At 37.6% G+C, this 22,772-nt stretch overlaps 1 protein-coding gene across 1 annotated transcript in view; it reads left to right on the top strand.

Moving 5' to 3' along the window:
- Positions 1–22,772, top strand: part of si:ch211-266g18.10 (titin) — a 49,361-nt gene that overhangs the window by 12,537 nt on the left and 14,052 nt on the right. The window contains exons 20-87 of the mRNA XM_056267165.1: positions 877–924; positions 1,003–1,050; positions 2,104–2,151; positions 2,514–2,552; positions 2,642–2,683; positions 2,769–2,816; positions 3,084–3,122; positions 3,318–3,356; positions 3,449–3,496; positions 3,827–3,874; positions 3,975–4,013; positions 4,392–4,439; positions 4,575–4,622; positions 4,707–4,754; positions 4,951–4,998; positions 5,253–5,300; positions 5,387–5,434; positions 9,420–9,467; positions 9,953–9,994; positions 10,069–10,110; positions 10,274–10,321; positions 10,423–10,470; positions 11,524–11,571; positions 11,656–11,703; positions 11,810–11,854; positions 11,975–12,016; positions 12,146–12,187; positions 12,361–12,402; positions 12,532–12,570; positions 12,708–12,752; positions 12,852–12,899; positions 12,991–13,038; positions 13,154–13,201; positions 13,282–13,338; positions 13,458–13,502; positions 13,618–13,665; positions 13,771–13,818; positions 13,937–13,984; positions 14,071–14,115; positions 14,239–14,286; positions 14,380–14,427; positions 14,624–14,665; positions 14,788–14,835; positions 14,950–14,997; positions 15,118–15,165; positions 15,255–15,302; positions 18,665–18,712; positions 18,798–18,845; positions 18,935–18,979; positions 19,059–19,103; positions 19,353–19,397; positions 19,500–19,547; positions 19,640–19,684; positions 20,187–20,234; positions 20,480–20,527; positions 20,626–20,673; positions 20,791–20,838; positions 20,927–20,971; positions 21,077–21,121; positions 21,329–21,373; positions 21,467–21,514; positions 21,626–21,670; positions 21,790–21,837; positions 21,927–21,971; positions 22,074–22,118; positions 22,359–22,403; positions 22,506–22,553; positions 22,620–22,706. Of these exons, the coding sequence (XP_056123140.1) occupies positions 877–924; positions 1,003–1,050; positions 2,104–2,151; positions 2,514–2,552; positions 2,642–2,683; positions 2,769–2,816; positions 3,084–3,122; positions 3,318–3,356; positions 3,449–3,496; positions 3,827–3,874; positions 3,975–4,013; positions 4,392–4,439; positions 4,575–4,622; positions 4,707–4,754; positions 4,951–4,998; positions 5,253–5,300; positions 5,387–5,434; positions 9,420–9,467; positions 9,953–9,994; positions 10,069–10,110; positions 10,274–10,321; positions 10,423–10,470; positions 11,524–11,571; positions 11,656–11,703; positions 11,810–11,854; positions 11,975–12,016; positions 12,146–12,187; positions 12,361–12,402; positions 12,532–12,570; positions 12,708–12,752; positions 12,852–12,899; positions 12,991–13,038; positions 13,154–13,201; positions 13,282–13,338; positions 13,458–13,502; positions 13,618–13,665; positions 13,771–13,818; positions 13,937–13,984; positions 14,071–14,115; positions 14,239–14,286; positions 14,380–14,427; positions 14,624–14,665; positions 14,788–14,835; positions 14,950–14,997; positions 15,118–15,165; positions 15,255–15,302; positions 18,665–18,712; positions 18,798–18,845; positions 18,935–18,979; positions 19,059–19,103; positions 19,353–19,397; positions 19,500–19,547; positions 19,640–19,684; positions 20,187–20,234; positions 20,480–20,527; positions 20,626–20,673; positions 20,791–20,838; positions 20,927–20,971; positions 21,077–21,121; positions 21,329–21,373; positions 21,467–21,514; positions 21,626–21,670; positions 21,790–21,837; positions 21,927–21,971; positions 22,074–22,118; positions 22,359–22,403; positions 22,506–22,553; positions 22,620–22,706 (3,180 nt within the window). The remainder of the gene's footprint in view (positions 1–876; positions 925–1,002; positions 1,051–2,103; positions 2,152–2,513; positions 2,553–2,641; positions 2,684–2,768; positions 2,817–3,083; positions 3,123–3,317; positions 3,357–3,448; positions 3,497–3,826; positions 3,875–3,974; positions 4,014–4,391; positions 4,440–4,574; positions 4,623–4,706; positions 4,755–4,950; positions 4,999–5,252; positions 5,301–5,386; positions 5,435–9,419; positions 9,468–9,952; positions 9,995–10,068; positions 10,111–10,273; positions 10,322–10,422; positions 10,471–11,523; positions 11,572–11,655; positions 11,704–11,809; positions 11,855–11,974; positions 12,017–12,145; positions 12,188–12,360; positions 12,403–12,531; positions 12,571–12,707; positions 12,753–12,851; positions 12,900–12,990; positions 13,039–13,153; positions 13,202–13,281; positions 13,339–13,457; positions 13,503–13,617; positions 13,666–13,770; positions 13,819–13,936; positions 13,985–14,070; positions 14,116–14,238; positions 14,287–14,379; positions 14,428–14,623; positions 14,666–14,787; positions 14,836–14,949; positions 14,998–15,117; positions 15,166–15,254; positions 15,303–18,664; positions 18,713–18,797; positions 18,846–18,934; positions 18,980–19,058; positions 19,104–19,352; positions 19,398–19,499; positions 19,548–19,639; positions 19,685–20,186; positions 20,235–20,479; positions 20,528–20,625; positions 20,674–20,790; positions 20,839–20,926; positions 20,972–21,076; positions 21,122–21,328; positions 21,374–21,466; positions 21,515–21,625; positions 21,671–21,789; positions 21,838–21,926; positions 21,972–22,073; positions 22,119–22,358; positions 22,404–22,505; positions 22,554–22,619; positions 22,707–22,772) is intronic.

The raw sequence follows: 22,772 nt of genomic DNA, 5'->3' as shown, positions 1-22,772 counted from the left end.
GAAAATTGTCAGATTCACCCTTTATTCAAATAGTATTAAAAATGTGTTCAATATTTTGTAAGCGTATTTTGTAGTTGTGCCTGGAGTCAATTGTTTATTTGTGATAACACAATGAAACATTCCAAATTGACATAATTTTTAGCTAAGCTGTCATACAAATAAAGTATGAACAGGTGAAAAAACTAGAGAGGAAAATCAAATATTAATAAATGATTATGTTGCAGACAATATATGATTTTTTTTTCTCCTGTGAGCTTTTTAATTGTAATATCTGTATTGTCCACCAAGGTGGAAAATTGTCTTTGGCTCACCAGCCATTCAAATAAATATATCATCACAGGTGCACTGCTGCATTTCTCCATTCGCCAAAAATATAATTATTACTTTAATTTCATTGCTATGAAACTTTTTAAAGGTAAGTTACAAAAAGAATACCTTGATGATTAAACTTTTTTTTTTATTGTTTGATCAACTCATTTAACTACAATTCATCATATTTTCGTTGAAAAGTGCATTGCCTAACCTCTCTGCTGCCATTTTGTTACTCCTAACTAGGTTAGGAGACCTCTCCAGCTCTCTTAAATAATTTAGGAGCTGAGACCAAGTCTTAGGACTTAGGAACTTTTATGAATCACACTTATTCTTAAGTTTAGGAATAAGAGTAAAATTATGTAATTCTTAGAATTTTGACAGACTTGAGACTAAAATTTTACTCTGAGTGGCTTTATACATACGGGCCCAGATGATTATTTTGTCCTGCATGATACATAAAACCATAGAATTTAAAAGGGTGTACTTTCTTTTTCACATGACTGTACTTTCAATTAGCAAGTCACTCAATTGCATTTTTTTTTAAATCATTTGTCTCTATTTCAGAGGTTGTTGTTTCTAAACAACAGGATGAAGCAGCGCCTGTAAAGAAAGGTATTATTCACATCCATTTTCTATTTTTCATATTTGCTATAATTTAAGTTCTCTTAATTGTTCTTCGCTCATTTGCAGAGACTAAAGTCACAAAAGAAAAGGCCAAAACAGCTCATTCAAAGAAAGGTATCACAATGCACATCTTGGGCTCTATCTTGCACCTGGCGCAAATGACTTTGTACACTGACGCATGTATAATTCCTATTTTGCACCCGCGCAAAGCGGACTTTCCCTCCACAGACACACGTCGGTTAACTAAGAAATACACTTGCGCTCCCCGGGGCGGTTCAGCGCAAAGAGGAGGCGTGTTCCGGCGCAAACTTTCCCTCATGCTATTTTGCTGTTCTATAAAACAATTGCGCCACTGACCAGAAAAAAACTAGTCTAAAGTCAGTGGCGCGTTGCGCGTTGTTCATAATGCTATTTTAAGCGCGCATGCTTGGCCATAATGTAGCGGGTGCACAATGCGCACACACTTTGATTCTCTCATCAACACAGATGCAGCAGTTTTTATTTTTGCAAATCATACATTATAACAAGGAAAAATATTAACACATGAGGGAAATCATTGTGGTGTCCATGAAGATGTAAAAAAAATTAGTTTTTTTCCTCCCACGCCTGTTTTACCGATTTGGGTGGGTTTCTCCCATCCCCATACAACTTCACTTCTCTGTCTTTCACGGTCCTGACAAGAACGTCGGTCTCCTCGGCTGTGAACCGCTCCTGGCGCACGCCTGGTAAATCCGCCGTTATAATAGCAATCCGCCATGCAACATGCGCACCTGCTCTTAAAGGGAATGTGAGATGACGCTCTGATTGGTTTATTTCACGTTACGCCCAAACCACACCTATGAATAATGAAGCTACTTCAGACCAACCCCTTTTAGATTTGCGCCAGGCGCAAGAGGCATTTATCCCGCTGGGAAAATAGCAACAGCGCCGGGATCCGCCCACAAAGTTACTTGCGCTTTGCGCTTTGACACTTGCGTTTCAGATCGTTAAAATAGGGCCCCTAATGTATCTCGTATGAAAACAGCTATTACAATTTTATATTCTTTCTTTTGTTCAGAAATAACGATGCTGAAGTGATGTCAGTGTTCAGTTTAGAAAACTGACTTCTTTTTTTTTTGTAAGCTTAATAATGTAATTATTTGCCACTTTTGTTTTTGTCTTTTGAAGAGGCTGAAGTTGTAAAGGAGAAACCTAAATCACATCCTGGAAAGAAAGGTATTTTCCAGTCTGAAGTATTCACGTCTTTTAGATTATAGTGATAAACTCTATTAGTGATAAACTATTACAAAAGGAATCATTAACCCAGAATGAGTTGTATGGTATACATTTATGATTCTTTTATGGTATTTTATTTTCAATATGTCAGAAAGATTAGCTTTGACATTCTGCATAACATCATTTTGTTTCACAATGAATAAAGTAAATTAATATAGGACTGAATGATGATTAAATGTTCATTTTTAGGGGAACTATTGCTTTAAGCAATCACTGTTATAGTTCTGTGTATTGATGGTGTGTTGATGATTGTTTGCTCAGACATCAGTATAAAATGTCACTTTTTCTTTCAAAAACTAAAGATATCAAGGAAAAGGCAAAAGCAGCTCCCAAAGAAAAAGGTATGCTTGTCCTGTAAAAATCAAACAGTTTATCATTTATAATTTATTTATTTATTTTTAATTAGAGATAACATATTTTGTCTGTTTAGTTGCTGAGGCTGTCAAGGAAAAAGCTAAGCCAGTAAACAAAGGTAGTTTTTTGTATGCGTATGTATTTATATGTTACCATATATAATGTTTTGCTTAAATGAACAGTTTGTTTCACATGCTTCCCAGAACCTAAGGTTACTAAAGAAACTGTCAAGCCCGCACCTTCAAAGAAAGGTAACAGGCTTGCATGTTCTTTTGTAAACATATTTTTGGCTGAAATGTGTCCTTTAAGGGTTAGAGATCCTTTTCTGTATAACTTTGGGGTTGTTGAGCACGCTGTAACTTTTCTCACCTTACCTATGCTTATTCAAATTTAAAATCCATACGGGCTACATGGATGATACAAGCCAAAAAAAAGTACATTTCTCTGGTAATACATTTTCATTGAATTCATTTCATTGAATTCATTGAGACATATTGTCTTCTTATTTCATATTACAGCTACAGTTCCAAAGGAAAAAGCTAAACCTGTGAAGAAAGGTCTGTTTCTAATTCAACTTTTTTTTCTGTTTCTCATTGAGTATTTTCTTGATATCAGTTTTATTGTATGATATATACCTGAATTCGCAAAAACAAAACTGTTAACGCAAAAAGTGTGGTTATTTTTATTAAGCTTTGAAAAATTGTTGAAAAATATGCATTTAAAGTAAATACATTTTTCACTTCTTTCATAAGCTGAAATCAAAGAAAAAACACCAGCACCTGTTAAAAAAGGTATTTATTGGCTGTGCTTTTCAAATTAAAGATTGTAGTACAGTTGTTTTCAATGTAAATGTAAATGTTTTTTTTTTTTTTTTTGCTTCCTGAAGCTGGCGTTGCTGTAGAAAAAGTAAAACCAGCTCCCAAAAAGAAAGGTATGACATTCCACAGACAATAGATGGCATTCAAAATTAAATGCAGTGTTTTTTAATGTGGCATATATTGCTGATGTTGATGCCAGAGTTTTCCAAAGAGAAGGCCAAACCAGAGCCCTCGAAGAAAGGTAAAAAGCAAAAGCCACATCTTTTGAGAAGTGTTTTTCTATCACTCTCATTTTACATCACACACCTCTTACTTTCTTCATACCGTAGAGCCTGAGCTTCCAAAACCCGAATCATCAAAGAAAAGTAGTGCTTTTGCAATGTGTAGTAAAATTGCAGCAATAATTATTTTCATTTATTTAGTTTCATATTTATTTCATTCAGATACTGCAGAAGTGAAAGAAAAAGCAATACCAGCTCAGGTTAAAAAAGGTATTCATGCTCTTATGTAATTAATTATTGTATTATATACTATTTCAACTAACATTTGATTTTGAAGAGAACAAGAACTTAATGTATTGATAACCTTTAGCAGCTGAAGAGAAAGAAAAACCTGTCCTTATGAAAAAAGGTATGACTCCTGCTTTTAAATATCTTATATTAATAATATTTTTTTTCAGAGACACATGTGCGTGTCTATGGTATAATGTGTTGTTTCAGATTGTTCCTACAGCCCTGCTCTTACGTATATTGATTCACACAAAAATATTATGTCTTTTGTTGAAATGTCGCTGTACATCTATTTAAAAATTATGGATTCACAAAGTTTGAAAAGCATTGTTTCTGAATGCATGTTGAAGTGAAAAATGGTTTAAACTTACTTTCAAAAGTAAAGCTGAGACAATTGGTTTACAGTTACTTTGTTGCAGTCATTCTTTACTTCTCAGAAAAGTGTACTTTTTATTTTTATGTTTTTTTTTATTGTAATATTTTCTGGTGTTTCTTGCAGGTGCTGAAAAAATTGAAGACAAAGCAAAACCAGCACCAGAAAAGAAAGGTGATTGATTTTAGATAACTGTGAATTAAAGCTGTGGTCTACTGAATTCAAATCTTAACAAAACTTAAGTTTCAGAGGAACAGTACACATCAGCAAGTTTAAATGCTTTTCTCTTTCGTTATTTGAATAATTTAGAGGCAAAAGCTCCCAAGGACAAAACCAAACCGGACCTTTTGAAGAAAGGTATGATGCACTTACAGTAACACAGCATTTCATTTAAAAGTCTTTTTTTTGTGACATTAACTGAGCCTGTGGACTCATTTTCAGAGCCTGTTGTTTCTAAGGAGAAAGAAAAGCCGCCAACTGCCAAGAAAAGTAATACGGAAAGATCGATGCTTGATTGATTTTTATTTTATTTCATATATTGTATAGAAAAATTATATTTATTAAATATACACATGCATCTTGTTCAGAAGAGAAGCCAACACCCATTCCTGTGAAAAAATAACTTTTGTAATTTTCCTTTCTTAAATTTAAGGATGCTTAACACTTAGTTTTCCTTGAATTGTAGAGCCTGCAGTTGGAGATGAGAAAGTCAAACCGGTACCTTCAAAGAAAGGTAAAAACACTTAAATATTGCTCAGAGGCTAAATATCCTGAAGATAGGACATCAATACCTATCAAACAGTTAGGTTTTTTATTATTACTTTACTTTCTAAAGCATGCAATTATAATAATTTCAGATAATGAAGCTACTATGGAGAAAATGAAATCAGCCCCAGTTAAGAAAGGTGCGGTTTGATTTTGTTGAAATTTTACTTTTTTCCCCCAATGTTTATATGATGCTAACTGTTTACATCCACTGATATACAGAGCCTGAGGTTTCCAAAGAAAAATCTATGCCAGAGCCTTCAAAGAAAGGTAAAATGAATGCAATTGGTTTTATCGTTCAACATGCATATTATAAAATGGTTGTCACATCAGAAAAAATATTGAATCTTGCACAGAGGTTGAAGCTGTTAAAGAGAAGGTAAAACCAACACCTGCTAAAAAAGGTACAGTACTCTGTATTTAAGAACCAATATTTTTTTCATTACTTATAATGTACATTGTAATGCATTGTATGATGATGAATATGAATAATTGTAACAACCGTTCCTCTTCAGTCGGTCAGTCGACGCCATGTCGAGACCGACAAATGGGAATCTTGCTAGAGAGGCCAATCTACATCGAGTGAAACTAAATGAGCCAATGCACATTGGCGTGCAATCATTTGCATCAGCTGTTCAGCCACGCAGCGCGGGTATATAATGAGCAGCAGGTGCGATTGCACTTCAGCTTTTTGCTTCGGAGCCGAGCGTTTGCCCTCCTGCATCTGCCCTCACTCCCGCTCGGCAGCAGCAGCCTCCACCTAAGCGGCGCCAAGGAGCCAGTCGCAGGCAGTCCTCCCCGCCAAGAGGAGCGGCAAAGCGGTCCTAGGACGGGCAACCCGGAAATGGATGGGACTGCTCTTCAGGAGATGGTGACCGCACCACTCCCTCCCCCGGAAGGAAAAAAACAGTGGTACCCAAATTTTCAATAAAAGAGCAGTTTCTTCCATCTCTGGGTCCGAAGAGAGCAGTGGGGGGAGAGAATCCTCACCACTATCATCCGTCTCTTCTATCGCCAGAGGGCAACAACCAAGCTTCCTCCTGCGCCTCCTGTCCCGTGGAATCAGGTCAGTGTTGCACAGCAACTCTCTCCTACAGCAACTCTCTTCACCTCACTGCCCCACTGCGGGTATGCCTACGGTCCCTATGGTCCCACTTGTATGGTCTCTGAGAGCCTGGTTAGTGCTTCCCAGTCCGTCTCGCTGGCTCATTTGAACCATTAGGCTCGGCTATGTGATTCAGTTCGCCCAGCGTCCCCCCAAGTTTCGGGCTATCCACTCCACTACAGTGAGAGCAGCCGATGCCCATGTCTTGCGAGTGGAGATCGCAGTCCTACTGGCGAAGGATGCGATAGAGCTGGTCCCTCCAGCCGATATGAGGTCAGGGCACTACAGTCCCTACTTCATTGTACCCAAGAAAGGCAGTGGGTTATGACCGATCTTGGACCTGCGAGTTTTGAATTGGAGTCTCCACAAGCTACCGATCAAAATGCTCACGCAGAGACGCATTTTCGAATGCATCCTTCCCCAAGATTTGTCTGCAGCGATCGACCTGAAGGACACATACTTTCATGTCTCGATTTCACCTCGACACAGGCCGTTTCTGCGCTTTGCGTTCGAGGGTCGAGCATATCAGTACAAGGTCCTGCCCTTCAGGCTGTCCCTGTCCACGTGTCTTCACGAAAGTCACGGAGAAGGCCTTTGTTCCCATGAGAGAACAGGGCGTTCGCATCCTCAACTATCTTGACGACTGGCTCATACTAGCACACTCTTAAAATCAGTTATGCAAACACAGGGACCTCGTGCTCAGGCACCTCAGCCAGTTGGGTCTTCAGGTCAACTGGGAAAAGAGCAAACTCTCCCCCGTGCAGAGGATCTCTTTTCTCGATATGGAGTTGGATTTGGTCGCACAGACAGCGCACCTCACAGAGGAACGCACTCGGTTGGTGCTGAACTGCCTGAATACGTTCAAAGGCAGGACAGCGGTCCCACTGAAATTCTTTCAGAGGCTCCTGGGGCATATGGCAGCAGCAGCAGCGGTAACACAGCTCGGGCTGCTCCATATGAGACCGCTTCAGCACTGGCTTCACGGGCGAGTCCCGAGATGGGTGTGGCATCATGGTACTCACCGGGTGACAATCACACCGGCGTGCCGCCAGACCTTCAGCCTGTGGTCAGACCCCTCGTGCCTGCGGGCAGGAGTGCCCTTGGAACATGTGTCCAGGCATGCTGTGGTGTTTACAGGTGCCTCTCCCACCGACTGGGGTGCCACGTACAGTGTCAGGGGTGTGCAGTGTCAGGGGTGTGGACAGGCCCCCAATTGTATTGGCACATCAACTGCCTCGAGTTGCTAGCAGTACGTTTCGCTCTGAGGCCGCTACAGGGCAGGAATGTGCTGGTTTGACGGACAACCTTGCGACCGTTGCGTACATCAAACGACAAGGTGGTCTACGCTTCCGTCGGTCTAACTAACTTTGACGGTCTAACTCGCCCGCCATCTCCTCCTCTGGAGTCAGAAGCATCTGAGGTCGCTTCGAGCCATGTATGTCCCCGGTGTGCTCAACTGTGTGGCCGACGAGCTGTCACGAGCTGTGCTCCCGAAAGAATGGCTACTCCACCCCCGGAAGAATGGCTACTCCACCCCCAGGTGGTTCAGCTGATCTGGAGAGAGTTCGGGGAGGCTCAAGTTTGTTTGCCTCCTCAGAGAACTTCCACTGCCAGCTGTTTTACTCCCTGACCAAGGGGACACTCGGCACGGACGCACTGGCACACAGCTGGCAAATATGCGTTTCCCCCAGTAAGCCTACTTGCACAGACCCTGTGCAAAGTCAATGAGGACAAGGAGCAGGTCCTTCTGGTGGCTCCCTATTGGCCCACCCGGACCTGGTTCCCAGACCTCATGCTCCTCCCTGGCCCATTTCTCTGAGGAAGGACCTTCTGACTCAGAGACGGGGCACCCTATGGCACCCGCGTCCGGACCTCTGGAAACTCCATGTGTGGTCCCTGGACGGGACGCGGAGATTCTAGGTGACTTACCCCCAGAGGTACTTAACACCATCACCATCACGTCTACGAGACGTGCGTACACCTTGAAGTGGAACCTGTTCATCGAGTGGTGTTCTTCCCGCCGAGAGGACCTCCGAAGATGTTCGATCGGGTCCGTGCTTTCCTTCTTGCAGCAAGGGTTGGAGTGAAGGCTGTCTCCCTCCACCCTCAAAGTACATGCTGTCGCTATTTCAGCATATCACAACCACATAGATGGCAAAGCAGTAGGAAAGCACGACCTGGTTGTCAGGTTCCTTAGGGGGGTGAGATGGTTAAACCTACTGTGCACCCTTATTGCTCCAGAGTGAAAACCCTGTTGAGTCCTTCACCACCCTCTGCCTGGACGTGGCAGAGCGTCCGGCACCAGGCCTTTATCCGTTGAATCCTTGAGAACCGGGTCTAGGCTGGGTCCCATATGTGTGTCCCTGCAGGGATCCCATATGTGTATTTCTACCACGGCTGCTCCTAAACGGAAGCCTGTGTCTTTCCCTTGGGCTAAGTCACCCAGTATTCATATGCAGTACAACCTTCGGGTTAGTCCAAATGTATATTTCCACATAACTCCTTCAGGGAAGAATGTGGGTTCCGCAGCATTCTCCTTCCTAACAGAAAGGGCACGTTTTCCCAGTGTTATCCAAGAATCTCCCTGTATGGGTTATTACGGAACTACAGTGACAGATATACTCTGTGTAAGCCCTCTCCTATCGTCCTTCCAGGCAAGAAGGGACAAGAGGCCTCTCTAGCAAGATTCCTATTCATTGGTCCCGACGTGGCGTCTCCGTTCCCTCCTTCAGGGAGCGAGGGTTACCATATGTAACCTAGACGTTATAATACATTATAATTATGTTAAACCTTTAGAAAGTATAATACATTCAAACACATGACAAACAAACATTTTCAGATGTACCAAGGAATCTGCAAATATTATAATGCATTTTAACTTTGGTTAAAATGCATTTAAGTGGTTTATTTATGAAAAGGTATAATGCATTATAACGTATATAATGCATACCTGTATAATGCATTATAAATAAAGGCTTTAAGTAAAGGTTTACCTTTTTTCAAGGTTTCAAGGTTTACCTAAATTGTGAGAGATAAGATTAGGAGGGAAATTATTTCTGATACATTTTCCAATCTCAACTGATACACATTTAGAGGATGAAGTTACCAAGGAGCCAGCTAAACTTGTGATTGTTGAGAAATATAGGCTTGTCATTCAACAAGATATTATTTTCTGTTTTTCTTTAATAAGTTAATTAGAATGATACAACAGGAAGATTTACTGTACATATAATTTTCTGTGAAGTTTTATTTGTTGGATTTACTATATCTCTTATCTCGTTCAGAAGATGAATTTGTCAAAGAGAAGGAAAAAGCAGCTCCTGTAAAGAAAGGTACCACACTGTGTCCAGTTTAAACATGGCCATTACTAAATGTTTTCCACATATCATATTGCTTTTTACTATAAAGAAAAAAATGCTCTCCTTGATTTGTTTAGATGCTGAAGATATTAAAAAGGCAAAACCTGCTCCTCCAAAGAAAGTTACTGACATTCCTTAAGTAGTTTATATTCCTTAAAAGTGTAATTTACAAAGTGTAATATATGTTATAATTATATACAAATAATAATATAATAAAATATAAGTTTAAATGTAAAATGTGCCCAAATTTTATGGAGGGTAATGGTAAAACATCCGGATAGTGTAATAAATTCCATAATACCATTGATTTTCTAAAATATATTCCTGTAAATCCTAATCCATTAAGATGCAAGTTCTTTTGAGAAGAACACTTTAAGTTTCTGAATATTTTACATTACTTAAGCATGTACATTAGCTCTATATAAATATTTTACCATGTGATTTGACTTGATTTTCAGAGTCTGAAATTATTAAAGAGAAGAAGAAACCTCCAAAGAAAGGTAATTAAATGCAAATGTGAAAAACAACTCTTGTGTTAATGTTATTTTTTGTTACATTTATTTTACATTTTTAGAAGCTGTAAAAGAAAGACCCCAACCTGCTTCTGTAAAGAAAGGTATTTATACTAGATATAGTCACAAGTTAAAACTTTATCTGTTGATAGATAGAAGTGGTCTTTAATTCAAGAGAAAGAAGTGGTCTTTAATCATTGGTTTTATCTGAATATGTACATGAAAATCCACACTGAATATGCTGTTGATGTTTCCATACATTCACAGAATCTAAAGTTCCAAAAGAGAAAGCAAAACCTAAACCTTCCAAAAAAGGTTAATTGTCTGCATAGTTTATAATGTTTTTGAAGTGTTTTGTTTTAAATGCAGTATTCTTTTAGTATTCTAAATAATATCTTACATAATATATATTTCAGAGGCAGAAGTTGTCAAGGACAAACGTAAACCTGTTACTGTGAAGAAAGGTATGAATGAGTCTTTCATTACAGTATAATCGCTATACACGTTTAAAAGACAACAGGAAATGTTAAACTAATTATTTTAATGATAATCTTAAAAAAATGTACAATGTAAAATAACAGTAATCATTAGATATTCAAGCTTATATAATCTTATGATATTATATCTGTAACGAATCGTCAGGAATGACATGAAGAGCGAATCCAAATGCAAGCACTTTAATTATCCAACAAACAGGTAATCCAGGGTAAGGTCAGAACAAGGTACTCAGAACACAGACTACAAGCAACATTCAACAACAACCGACAGCAAACAACTGAAACACAGGGGTTTAAATACACAGACAAACAAGCTAAACAAGATAACAAGGGGGCGTGGTTAATCAGAAACACATGGGGAGACTAATCAACAAAACGGGGAACAGCTGAACATGAAACAAGACACATGGCAGGATAACATGACAAACAGGGAATCACATGACAGACAAGAACAAGGAACAAAACACAAAACCCACACCGTGACAATATCTCAATGTTTTGCAGAACCTGCTGTTGCAGTTGAAAAGGCAAAAACAAAACCCGCACCAAAGAAAGGTAGAAATATTCTCTGTCTTATGACACATTTTTAAGGCAATTTTTTTTGCAAGCACAGTTTCTGAGCCTGAAGCTGCTATAAAGACATCTATGCATTTGCTCAACTGTTTGACAAGATTAAAACTGAAATGTAATTCTGTTTATAGAGACTGAAAATACCAAAAAGAAAGCTAAGCCAGAACATCCAAAGAAAGGTATTACATAAGTATGCAGTATATGCTACAGTATGTTACATTTAGCAAACATTTAAAAAATAAATACTTGACAACATGTTTAGCAGAACCTGAGATAACCAAAGAAAAACCCAACAAAGAAAGATACGCAAATTTATTGTGATGATGTCTTACAGTAAATTAAACTATTACGATTTTAGGTGCTGTTCAAGGCAAGGTAATGTCTTCTACTCAGTTTTAAGATAATGCTAATATATTTTGCTTTCTTAATGTTTTCATCATCACATTGTAGCGGATAAAGTCAACAAGGAGAAAGCTAAACCAGCCCCTGAGAAAAAAGGTTTGATTCACAGCATTAACAATCAATAATGCTACAGAAAACCATTTAAAGTATTAAAAACATTTCTCGTCATTGCCATTTCAGAGTCTAAAGTCATGAAGGAGAAAGCTAAACCAGTTCCTGTAAAGAAAGGTATGTGTATTAATCAACCTTTTCCTCATGCAAAATAAAAGAAAATGAATGCAAAAAGAAGAATATATAGTATATCCCTTTCACTTTTATATTATCATCATTGCAGAGGCTGAAGTCATCAAAGAGGTTAAACCAGCCCCTGAGAAGAAAGGTTTTCATTTTTTTTATCATTATTTTAGCTTGATGTGTGCTTTCATGTTGTGTTAAATATCAAGTTGAAAATTAGCCAAGGACATTGAAACACAATGCTAAAGCATCATTGCCATTTCAGAGGCTGAAGTCATTAAGGAGAAAACAACTCCTGTAAAGAAAGGTATGGATGACAATAAAATCATCCTGCATATGCTGTCACTTTTCACTGTATAATAATCCTTAAAACTATAAATTAAAACTATTTTAGAAACTATTTATTTTACTGACATAAATTAAAACTATTTCATAGAGACCGAAGTTACTAAAGAAAAGGCACCAAAACCCAAAAGAGGTGAGTTCTTAAATATTTAAAATCATTTACTTAACACTTTACATATTTTATCAGCAGTTAGTTTATTTATTCCATAGAGAGAGAGACTTTATCCTTCTATTTCAGAAGTTGAAGATGTATTGAAGTTGAATTACTTGACATTATTGAAAGTGAAATATCTGTCTGTTTTGTAGAGCCTGATGTTTTCAAAGAGAAACCAGCACCTCCAAAGAAAGGTAGAGAGATATAGTATTTTCTTTATCAACATTTGCAACAGTGAATACTAGATTAGACCAAATCTCATACAGATAATGTTACATTAAAAAAAAATCTTAAAAACATTATTTACCTTGTAACCCTTACAGTCGAGGTTCTGAAGGAAAAAACAGTTCCTGAAAAGGAAGGTATAGCTTTAAAATAGAAAAGCACTTTTATTTACCATGAGACACTGTATCGAATATAAAATAACATATCTGCAAATGCTGACAATACTTTTAAAAAGTCAATTATGACTGACCTTTCAATTACTGCTGTTTTCCAGCACCTGAAATAACCAAAGAAAAACCAAAGCCAGCACCAAAGAAAGGTTAATTTGTTAATCTGTAATGATAATGCCAAACATTTTCCCCAGCCAGCTTTAAAACAAAAGCTAATGCTTAAATTATTTTTGTTTTAATAATTTTAGAGGCTGAAGTCATCAAGGAGAAAGCTAAACCAGCCACTGAGAAGAAAGGTTTGATTTACTTTAACAATTGAATTATTATTATCCCATGCAAAAATGATAATGCTAAATTCACTTTTTCTATATATTTTGATCATTTTAGATGCTGAAATCATTAAGAAGAAAACTAAACCAGCCCCTGAGAAGAAAGGTAAGAGTTACTATTTGTATTAACGTTTTAGATTTGATCCATTTTATGCATGCTTCTTTCAGTTTCCGCTAATCCCATTTACCTATTTACAATCTCTAAATGTTATTATTTTCAGAGGCTGAAGTCATCAAGGAGAAGCTTAAAGCAGCTCCTGTAAAGAAAGGTATAGATATGAATGAGATGATCATATACTTTTAATTTTTACTGCATGATGATCATTCATCATGTGATACTGTCTCGGAGAGTCTGAAGCTGCTAAAGAAAAGGTACCTGAACCAAAACCAGAACCCACTAGGAAAGGTGTTAATATGCTAAAGTTTATCTTTTAAAATCAATGCATTTGAATGCATGCCTATTATAAATATTTTCATATAAGCTTTTAGAAACAAATATCAATCTAACTTGTGATATCTTTTCAGTTGAGGTTCTAAAGGAAAAGGAAAAAACAGTCCCGGAAAAGAAAGGTACATATCGAGTTTACCTGTTAATTCAAAATCACTTTTACTAATTATGTAATGCAGTGCCTTGATTTTATCTGTACATCTGCAAATTCTAAAGTTAAACCCTCGTGTTTTGCAGCAGCACCGGAAATAACCAAAGAAAAACTTAAGCCTGTACCAAAGAAGGGTAAACTTTTTCAATATTAGTGAGAATAATGCTTAAAACGGTTTTACCACTGGCCTTTTGTAAGGTAATGCTAATTGTTTGCATTTTATTTTATTTACATTTTAGAGGCTGAACTCATTAAAGAGAAAGCTAAACCAGCCCCTGGGAAGAAAGGTTTGACTCACTGTATTAAGAATTAAATTACTATTTTAAATTAAACTAAACAAATTGATTAAATGATTAAACTAAACAAAAAAAAATCTAAATATGTTTTGCATCATCATTATCTTAGAGGCTGAAGTCATCAAGGAAAAAGTTAAACCAACCCCTGAGAAAAAAGGTGAGTTCATGTTAATATTTTTATCTAGACAAATTCGAAAGATAATATTTAAAATATCTTTTACAATCACCACATTGCCATTCCAGAGGTTGAAGTCAAGGAGAAAGCAAAACCAGCTCCTGCAAAGAAAGGTATGGATGTCAATAAATGCTTTTGTCTAATAATTATTCATATCATTAAAATTTCTTCCTTGTGGAACTTATGTTTCATGACTTTTGTTTCTAAAAAATATTTTATATTTTCACATATTTCAGAAGCTGAGGTCATTAAAGAAAAATCCAAACCAGCCCCTGAGAAGAAAGGTTTGAGTTACTGTTTTGAGAAACGTTTTCCACAAACTCTTAATATTAAAGAAAATCAATACCTCTAAACATTTTATATCATTACAATTTCAGAGGCTGAAGTCCTAAAGGAGAAAGCAAAACCAGCTCCTGTAAAGAAAGGTATGGAAATGAATGATTATTCATCACATACAACAGTAATGTATCCTAAAATACATTATTGTATCCCATATATATTGATATATATATCTTTTACCAGCCAGCCAGTGTATTCATATAAAAAATTCAAACTAAAAGAAAATTATAAAGATAATAAATCTTTTAAAACCTAAATATTTTTACATCATTGCCATTTCAGAGGCTGAAGTCATCAAGGAGAAAACAGCTCCTGTAAAGAAAGGTATAGATATAAATGAAAGCTATATTTTAGCTAGTTTTTAAGATAACACTGATCTTTTGTTTTTTAGTGCAAAATAGAATAGAACTGGTTTGTCTTCATATTTTATATTATCATCATTGCAGAGGCTGAAGTCGTCAAAGATAAAGCTAAACCAGCCCTTGAGAAGAAAGGTTTGACTTACTATGTTAATATTTAAAATGTTTCCTCCAAGCAAAATGTAATATTATGCAAAATTATTTCTTTGGCTTCCTCTAAGTATTTTTATATAATGGTCATCATTTCAGAGGCTGAAGTTGTTAAGGAGAAAGCTAAGCCACCCCCTGAGAAGAAAGGTAAGAGTTACCATTAACTTAGCTTCATGAGTGATTTCATTTTTTGGTATCATAAATTTTAAGATAATGCAAAGAAGACATTTACAATATCTAAAGATTTTTAAACCATTCTCATTTCAGAGGCTGAAGTCATCAAGGAGAAAGTTAAACCAGTTCCTGTGAAGAAAGGTGAATGAAATGAAATCATATCCTACATATGCAGTCGCTTTCCGCTGTATGATCAATCACATCAGATCAATTTTAAACTGTTTTTATAGAGCCTGAAGTTGCCAAAGAAAAGGCTCCTGAACCAAAACCCAAAAAAGGTGAAATGTCTCCCCACATACTGTATGTGCATTTATATGTGCATTGAATGTCTCAGGTTACAACTGTAACCCTAGTTCCCTGAGAAGGGAACGAGACGCTGCGTCGATGACGCTTTGGGAACGCCCCTGCGTGATTGCGTCTGAAGCACGTATGTCAACTTAGTCCAATGGCGAGAGTGAGCCTCGCGGCGGGTGACGTCACAACCAGGAAAGGATAAAAGCACATTCGGTCTGACCGGCATTAGCTTCGAATTAGCCGAAGCAAGTAAATCACAGGGATGCAGGAAGTATGGCAGGGCGACCCAGCGTCTCGTTCCCTTCTCAGGGAAGTAGGGCTACAGTTGTAACCTGAGATGTTCCCATTCGAGGGAACTCGCGCTGCGTCGATGAGGCTTTGGGAACGATAAATTATGTTTCACTAAACAAAGTTCGGGAGGAGCACGTTCAAATAATCAATCCAATTAACTTCATCAACAATCATCATGACTATCCCATCAGCATGAGAGGAAGCATATACACTCACCGGCCACTTTATTAGGTACCCCATGCTAGTAACGGGTTGGACCCCCTTTTGCCTTCAGAACTGCCTCAATTCTTCGTGGCATAGATTCAACAAGGTGCTGGAAGCATTCCTCAGGGAGTTTGGTCCATATTGACATGATGGCATCACACAGTTGCCGCAGATTTTTCGGCTGCACATCCATGATGCGAATCTCCCATTCCACCACATCCCAAAGATGCTCTATTGGGTTGAGATCTGGTGACTGTGGAGGCCATTTTAGTACAGTGAGCTCATTGTCATGTTCAAGAAACCAATTTGAAATGATTAGAGCTTTGTGACATGGTGGAAGTAGCCATCAGAGGATGGGTACATGGTGGCCATAAAGGGATGGACATGGTCAGAAACAATGCTCAGGTAGGCCGTGGCATTTAAACGATGCCCAATTGGCACTAAGGGGCCTAAAGTGTGCCAGGAAAACATCCCCCACACCATTACACCACCACCACCAGCCTGCACAGTGGTAACAAGGCATGATGGTTCCATGTTCTCATTCTGTTTACGCCAAATTCTGACTCTAACATCTGAATGTCTCAACAGAAATCGAGACTCATCAGACCAGGCAACATTTTTCCAGTCTTCAACTGTTCAATTTTGGTGAGCTCTTGCAAATTGTAGCCTCTTTTTCCTATTTGTAGTGGAGATGAGTGGTACCCGGTGGAGTCTTCTGCTGTTGTAGCCCATCCGCCTCAAGGTTGTGCGTGTTGTGGCTTCACCAATGCTTTGCTGCATACCTCGGTTGTAACGAGTGGTTATTTCAGTCACTGTTGCCCTTCTATCAGCTCGAACCAGTCTGGCCATTCTCCTCTGACCTCTGGCATCAACAAGGCATTTCCGCCCACAGAACTGCCGCTCACTGGATGTTTTTTCTTTTTCGGACCATTCTCTGTAAACCCTAGAGATGGTTGTGCGTGAAAATCCCAGTAGATTAGCAGTTTCTGAAATACTCAGACCAGCCCTTCTGGCACCAACAATCATGCCACGTTCAAAGTCACTCAAATCAACTTTCTTCCCCATACTGATGCTCGGTGTGAACTGCAGGAGATTGTCTTGACCATGTCTACATGCCTAAATGCACTGAGTTGCCGCCATGTGATTGGCTGCTTAGAAATTAAGTGTTAACGAGCAGTTGGACAGGTGTACCTAATAAAGTGGCCGGTGAGTGTATAAAGGCACTCAGTTGACTCACCTACATTCCTTGACAGTTTTTCAGCATCCCTCCACCACCCCGACACCTCACTCTTGGCTTGTTCCTTCCACAGCCAGGAATACGGGGGGAGTACTCTGGGTTCGGGCCAAATACCGCGGCCCGGAGCCCTCTCCTCGGACAGCACGCCAAATATGCATACCATTTATTCTATCTGACTCATTTGTAAGTGTGAACTCGTGAATACCCAAACGCAGTACTTACAATTGCCTGTTATGAGAAACTGTTGGCAACTAAGTCATAAGCACCTGAGACCTTGGGGCAGCGACCAGATCCAGGCTATAAAACCTCACAAATGTGAGCGGGGAAGACCAGCCCGATGCATCACACACCTCTTGTAGGGAAACCCCTGAAATTAAGGCTTTAGAGGCCGCCATACTCCTAGTAGAGTGAGCTCTGACCACCAAGGGTGATAGCTGGCCAGAGGACTCATAAGCATAGAAATAGCCTAGACCAGGGGTGTCCAAACTCGGTCCTGGAGGGCCACTGTCCTGCAGAGTTTAGTTCCAACTTGCCTCTACACACCTGCTTGTAAGTTTTTAGCATGCCTAATGACCTTCAACAGCTAATCAAGACCTTGATTAGCTGTTTCAGGTGCGTTAGTTGGAGTTGGAGCTAAACGGGCAGTGGCCCTCCAGGACCGAGTTTGGACACCCCTGGCCTAGACTATCCACTTGCTGATCGTCTGCTTAGAAGCTGGAAGACCTTTCTTAGGTGATCCAAAATAGACAAACAGCTGATCTGATTTTCTCCACGGAGCAGCTCTGTGGACATAAGTGTCCAGTGCTCGCACTGGACAGAGGAGATTCAGCCTTTCCTGGTCTGGAGTCGTGAAAGGAGGAAAACAGAAAGCTTGCAACACAATAGGCCCCCCAGTGTTGGTCGGCACTTTAGGGATGTAGCCCTGTTTAGGATATAAAAATGCCTTGACCATCCCAAGTGCAAACTCAAGGCAGGCTGGAAAAACTGAAAGGGCCTGAAGGTCTCTGAAGGTCAGAAACTTTTCTGAAACTGATTCGAGGGGCTAAAAGGGAGCCGCAGATAGGCCCTCTAGGACTATAGCCAGGTCCCAAGCCGGAACCCGAATACGAGTTGCAGGCCTCAGCCTTAAAGTACCACAGAGAAAACGAATAATCAGGGGGTCTCTACCCTATGATGTATTACCCCCCTGGGCATGGTAAGCCACTATGGCCGGCATGTAAACCTTTAGGGTGGATGGGCATAACCCTGAAGAAAGGCGGTCTTGCAAGAACTCAAGCACTGTACCAACTCAGCAGTTAACCGGATCCCACTGACGCTGATGACACCAAGAAGTGAAAACTTTCCACTTCAAGGCATAAAGTTTCCTCGTGGCTGGAGCTCTGGAGTGTAAGATGGTCTTTACAACCTCGGTTGAGAGACAAGCATCTTTGAGTTGGGCCCCCTCAGAGGCCAAACCCATGGTTCCAAATCTCTGGGTGGGGGTGAGACAGAAGGAGCAGGGGCGTTCACGCAGGGGCGTTCCCAAAGCGTCATCGACGCAGCACGAGTTCCCTCGAAAGGGAACTGCATTATTTGACATGATTGAAATTCCTTTCTTTTTGTTTTGTTTTGTAGAGCCCGAAGTTACTAAAGAGAAAGCTAAACCAGTCCCTGAGAAGAAAGGTTTGACTTACTGTGTTGATTGATGATTTGTCATTATCAAAATGTTATTCTTTCTCTAAACATATTTGTAATTTTATCATTTCAGAGGCTGAAGTCATCAAGGAAAAAGTTAAACCAGCTCCTGCAAAGAAAGGTATGGATGTCAAACAAATCATCCGGCATATACTGTTGTTTTCCACTGTATGATGTTTATTTATAACACAACACAATGCTGTTTTATAGAGCCTGAAATTTCTAAAGAAAAGGCACCCGAAACAACAAAGAAAGGTATTCATATACTGTACAGTTTTTGCTATATTCCATATGATGGAAACAAATCATATTTTTTTGTTGTCATCCCTTTTAGTCGAGGTTGCAAAAGAAAAGGCGAAACCAGTCCCTGAAATAAAAGGTTAAGCATCTAGTTCAAAATTCACGTTTGTATCTTATATGACCTCTTGATTTGATTTGACTTGATGCATATACTGTAGCAAGTTATGCCAATTGTTTGATTGTAGCCACTTGTGACTGCTATTTAAATAGTTTCTTGGCTTTTATAAATATTACAAAGAACATGATAAATGATATGATAAATTATGTCATGAGAGAAGATGCAACAAATGTCTGCTTTTTTAACATTAAACTCTTCTTTGCTTTGCAGAACCTGAGATAATTAAAGAAAAACCCAAGCCAACACCAAAGAAAGGTATGCTTACTTGCATTCATTTGTGAAAATAATGACAATTTCTGTTGTAAGATAATGTTAACCTTATGCTTTCACTTCATATGTTATGCCATAAAAATATAGAGGCTGAAGTCATCAAGGAGAAAGCTAAACCAGCCCCTGAGAAGAAAGGTTTGTTTCTTCTAAGCACATTTTTTCTTCTGTTACATTTCTAAGCAAAATAAAATGTGATGTTAAAATGTTTTATATTATCAACATTTTAGAGGCTGAAGTCAAGGAAAAAGCTAAACCAGCCACTGAGAAGAAAGGTAAAAGTTATAATTTCATGTGTGCTTTCACCCAAACTAAAAAATCCAATTGATATTTTGCCAAAAACATAATATACACTACCATTCAAAAGTTTAGTTAGATCAGTAAGATTTTTAAAAGAAGTCTCTTCTGCTTACCAAAGCTGCATTTATTTGACCTAAATTACAGCAAATACAGTAATATTGTGAAACATTTTTACAATTTAAAATAACCTTTTTCTATTTGAATATATTTTAAAATGCAATTTATTCCTGTGATGTCAAAGCTGAATTTTCAGCATCATTACTCCAGTCTAAAGTGTCACATGATCCGTCAGAAATCATTCTAATTTGCTGATTTAGTGCTTTAGAAACCTTTATTATTATAATCAATGTTGAAAACAGTTGTGTACAATTTCTATAAGGATTTAAAACTTTTAAACAATATATACACACACACATATATATATAGAATGTATGTATATGTATTCTCTAAATATTTTTACATGATTACCTTTTTCAGAGGCTGCAATCATCAAGGAGAAAGTTAAACCAGCTCCTATAAAGAAAGGTGTGGATGGAATTACTGATTTTGACATTATTATGATCATTTATCACATGCAAAAAAAATACTGTTTTATAAACCCTGAAGTTTCTAAAGAAAAGGCTCCTGAACCGAAACCCAAAAGAGGTTCGGTTTTCCTACAGGCCTTCTAGAACACTGTAAATCTAATCATAGCAACAACAAAAAAATGTGAAGAGCTTCATTGTTTGACACTATGAAACTGAAATATCTTTCTGTTTTCTGTTTTGTAGAGCCTGAAGCTGTCAAAGAAAAAGCTAAACCAGCCCCTAAGTTGAAAGGTTTGGGTTACTGTGTTAACAATCAAGATAACAATAAGCATAAATGTTATATTACACTACTATAATGTTTAAATGTTTTTATTTTATCAACATTTTAGAGGTTGAAGTCATCAAGGAAAAAGCCAAACCAGCCCCTAAGAAAAAAGGTAGAAGCTATAATTTCATGTGTGCTTAAACCCCTAAGTGAAAGATCAAATTCATGTTTTCTCACAAAAAAGATAAGATATAATTTTTCTAAATATTCTCACATAATTTCTTTTCAGAGGCTGAAGTCATAAAGGAGAAAGTTAAACCAGCTCCTGTAATAAAAGGTATACATTGAATTAAATAATCTGCTTATATTGTTGCTTTAATAATGTATGATGATCATTTATCACACCAAACCATACGATTTTATAGAGCCGAAGGTTCCTAAAGAAAAGGCACCTGAACCTGCAAAGAGAGGTATTATATGTGTGTGCAATTTTGAATACTTGAATGTCATATATATGTTTTCATTTAGTAAGTTTTGCTCTGAAACATCCTTATTTATCTTCTAATCCCTTTCAGTTGAAGTTCCAAAGGAAAAGACAAAACTAGTCTCTAAAGAAAAAGGTAAACATCTAGTATATTACCTAATATTGCTGATTAATCAGCACCGTAGCAAATGTTGACAATTATGACTTGTTTCGCTTGCTTTGCTAAAGTTACCAATATGTTTATTACAGGATATTTGAAAACTTACAGGTTAACTTACATTACACAACATTAAATCTGCTATTTAAAGTTAAAGTTCTAAAGTTAAACTCTCATGTTTTTCAGTACCTGATCAAATTAAAGACAAACCAAAGCCAGCACCAAAGAAAGGTACTCCAATTTATCAATAAGAATAAGACCAAAAAAAATCCCTGGTCAGTTTTAAGATCATGCTAATGCTTTTATATAATCATTTCATTTTAGAAGCTGAAGCCATCAAAGAAAAAGTAAAATCAGCTCTTGTGAAAAAAGGTTTGATTTACTGTTATCTGTTAATTTTACTTTATTTGTAAGAAAAAGACTAAAATAATGCTAAAGAAATTCTTTTCCCCACAAAATAATTTTACATTGTTTTCTTTTCAGAGGCTGAAGTTAAAGTGAAAGTTAAACCAGCCTCTGAGAAGAAAGGTAAGAGTTGCCTTTTTTTTTCTTTCAGTGTGTGATTTTTTTTCAGTGTTAAAGATGAAGTTAAGATTCATAAATGTAAGATTTTTTACAGTCTCTAAATATTATCATTGCCATTTCAGAGGCTGAAGTCATCAAGGAGAAAGTTAAACCAGCTCCTGCAAAGAAAGGTATGGATGTCAAACAAATCATCCGGCATATACTGTTGTTTTCCACTGTATGATGTTTATTTATAACACAACACAATGCTGTTTTATAGAGCCTGAAATTTCTAAAGAAAAGGCACCCGAAACAACAAAGAAAGGTATTCATATACTGTACAGTTTTTGCTATATTCCATATGATATTTTTTATTATGATATTATTCCATATGATATTCATATTTTTTTGTTGTCATCCCTTTTAGTCGAGGTTGCAAAAGAAAAGGCGAAACCAGTCCCTGAAATAAAAGGTTAAGCATCTAGTTAAAAATTCACGTTTGTATCTTATATGACCTCTTGATTTGATTTGACTTGATGCATATACTGTAGCAAGTTATGCCAATTGTTTGATTGTAGACACTTGTGACTGCTATTTCAATTGTTTCTTGGCTTTTATAAATATTACAAAGAACATTATGATAAATTATGTCATGAGAGAAGATGCAACAAATGTCTGCTTTTTTAACATTAAACTCTTCTTTGCTTTGCAGAACCTGAGATAATTAAAGAAAAACCCAAGCCAACACCAAAGAAAGGTATGCTTACTTGCATTCATTTGTGAAAATAATGGCAATTTCTGTTGTAAGATAATGTTAACCTTATGCTTTCACTTCATATGTTATGCCATAAAAATATAGAGGCTGAAGTCATCAAGGAGAAAGCTAAACCAGCCCCTGAGAAGAAAGGTAAAAAAAAAAAAAAATTATTCAGTGTTAAGGGTAAATCTAAGATTATATTCTTATGAATTGAAGATATTTTACAATCTCTATATAATATCATTGCCATATCAGAAGCTGAAGTCGTCAAAGAAAAAGTAAAACCAGCCCCTGTGAAAAAAGGTTTGATTTACTGTTTTATCGGTTAATTTTACTTTATTTGTAAGAAAAAGACTAAAATTATGCTAA

This window comes from Rhinichthys klamathensis, unplaced genomic scaffold, assembly GCF_029890125.1.
Source record: "Rhinichthys klamathensis goyatoka isolate OS25496 unplaced genomic scaffold, OSU_Roscu_1.1 h1tg000256l_1, whole genome shotgun sequence".
Lineage (NCBI taxonomy): Eukaryota > Metazoa > Chordata > Actinopteri > Cypriniformes > Leuciscidae > Rhinichthys > Rhinichthys klamathensis.
Note: the sequence above shows the minus strand (reverse complement) of the source record. Positions and strands in the feature narration are given on the sequence as shown.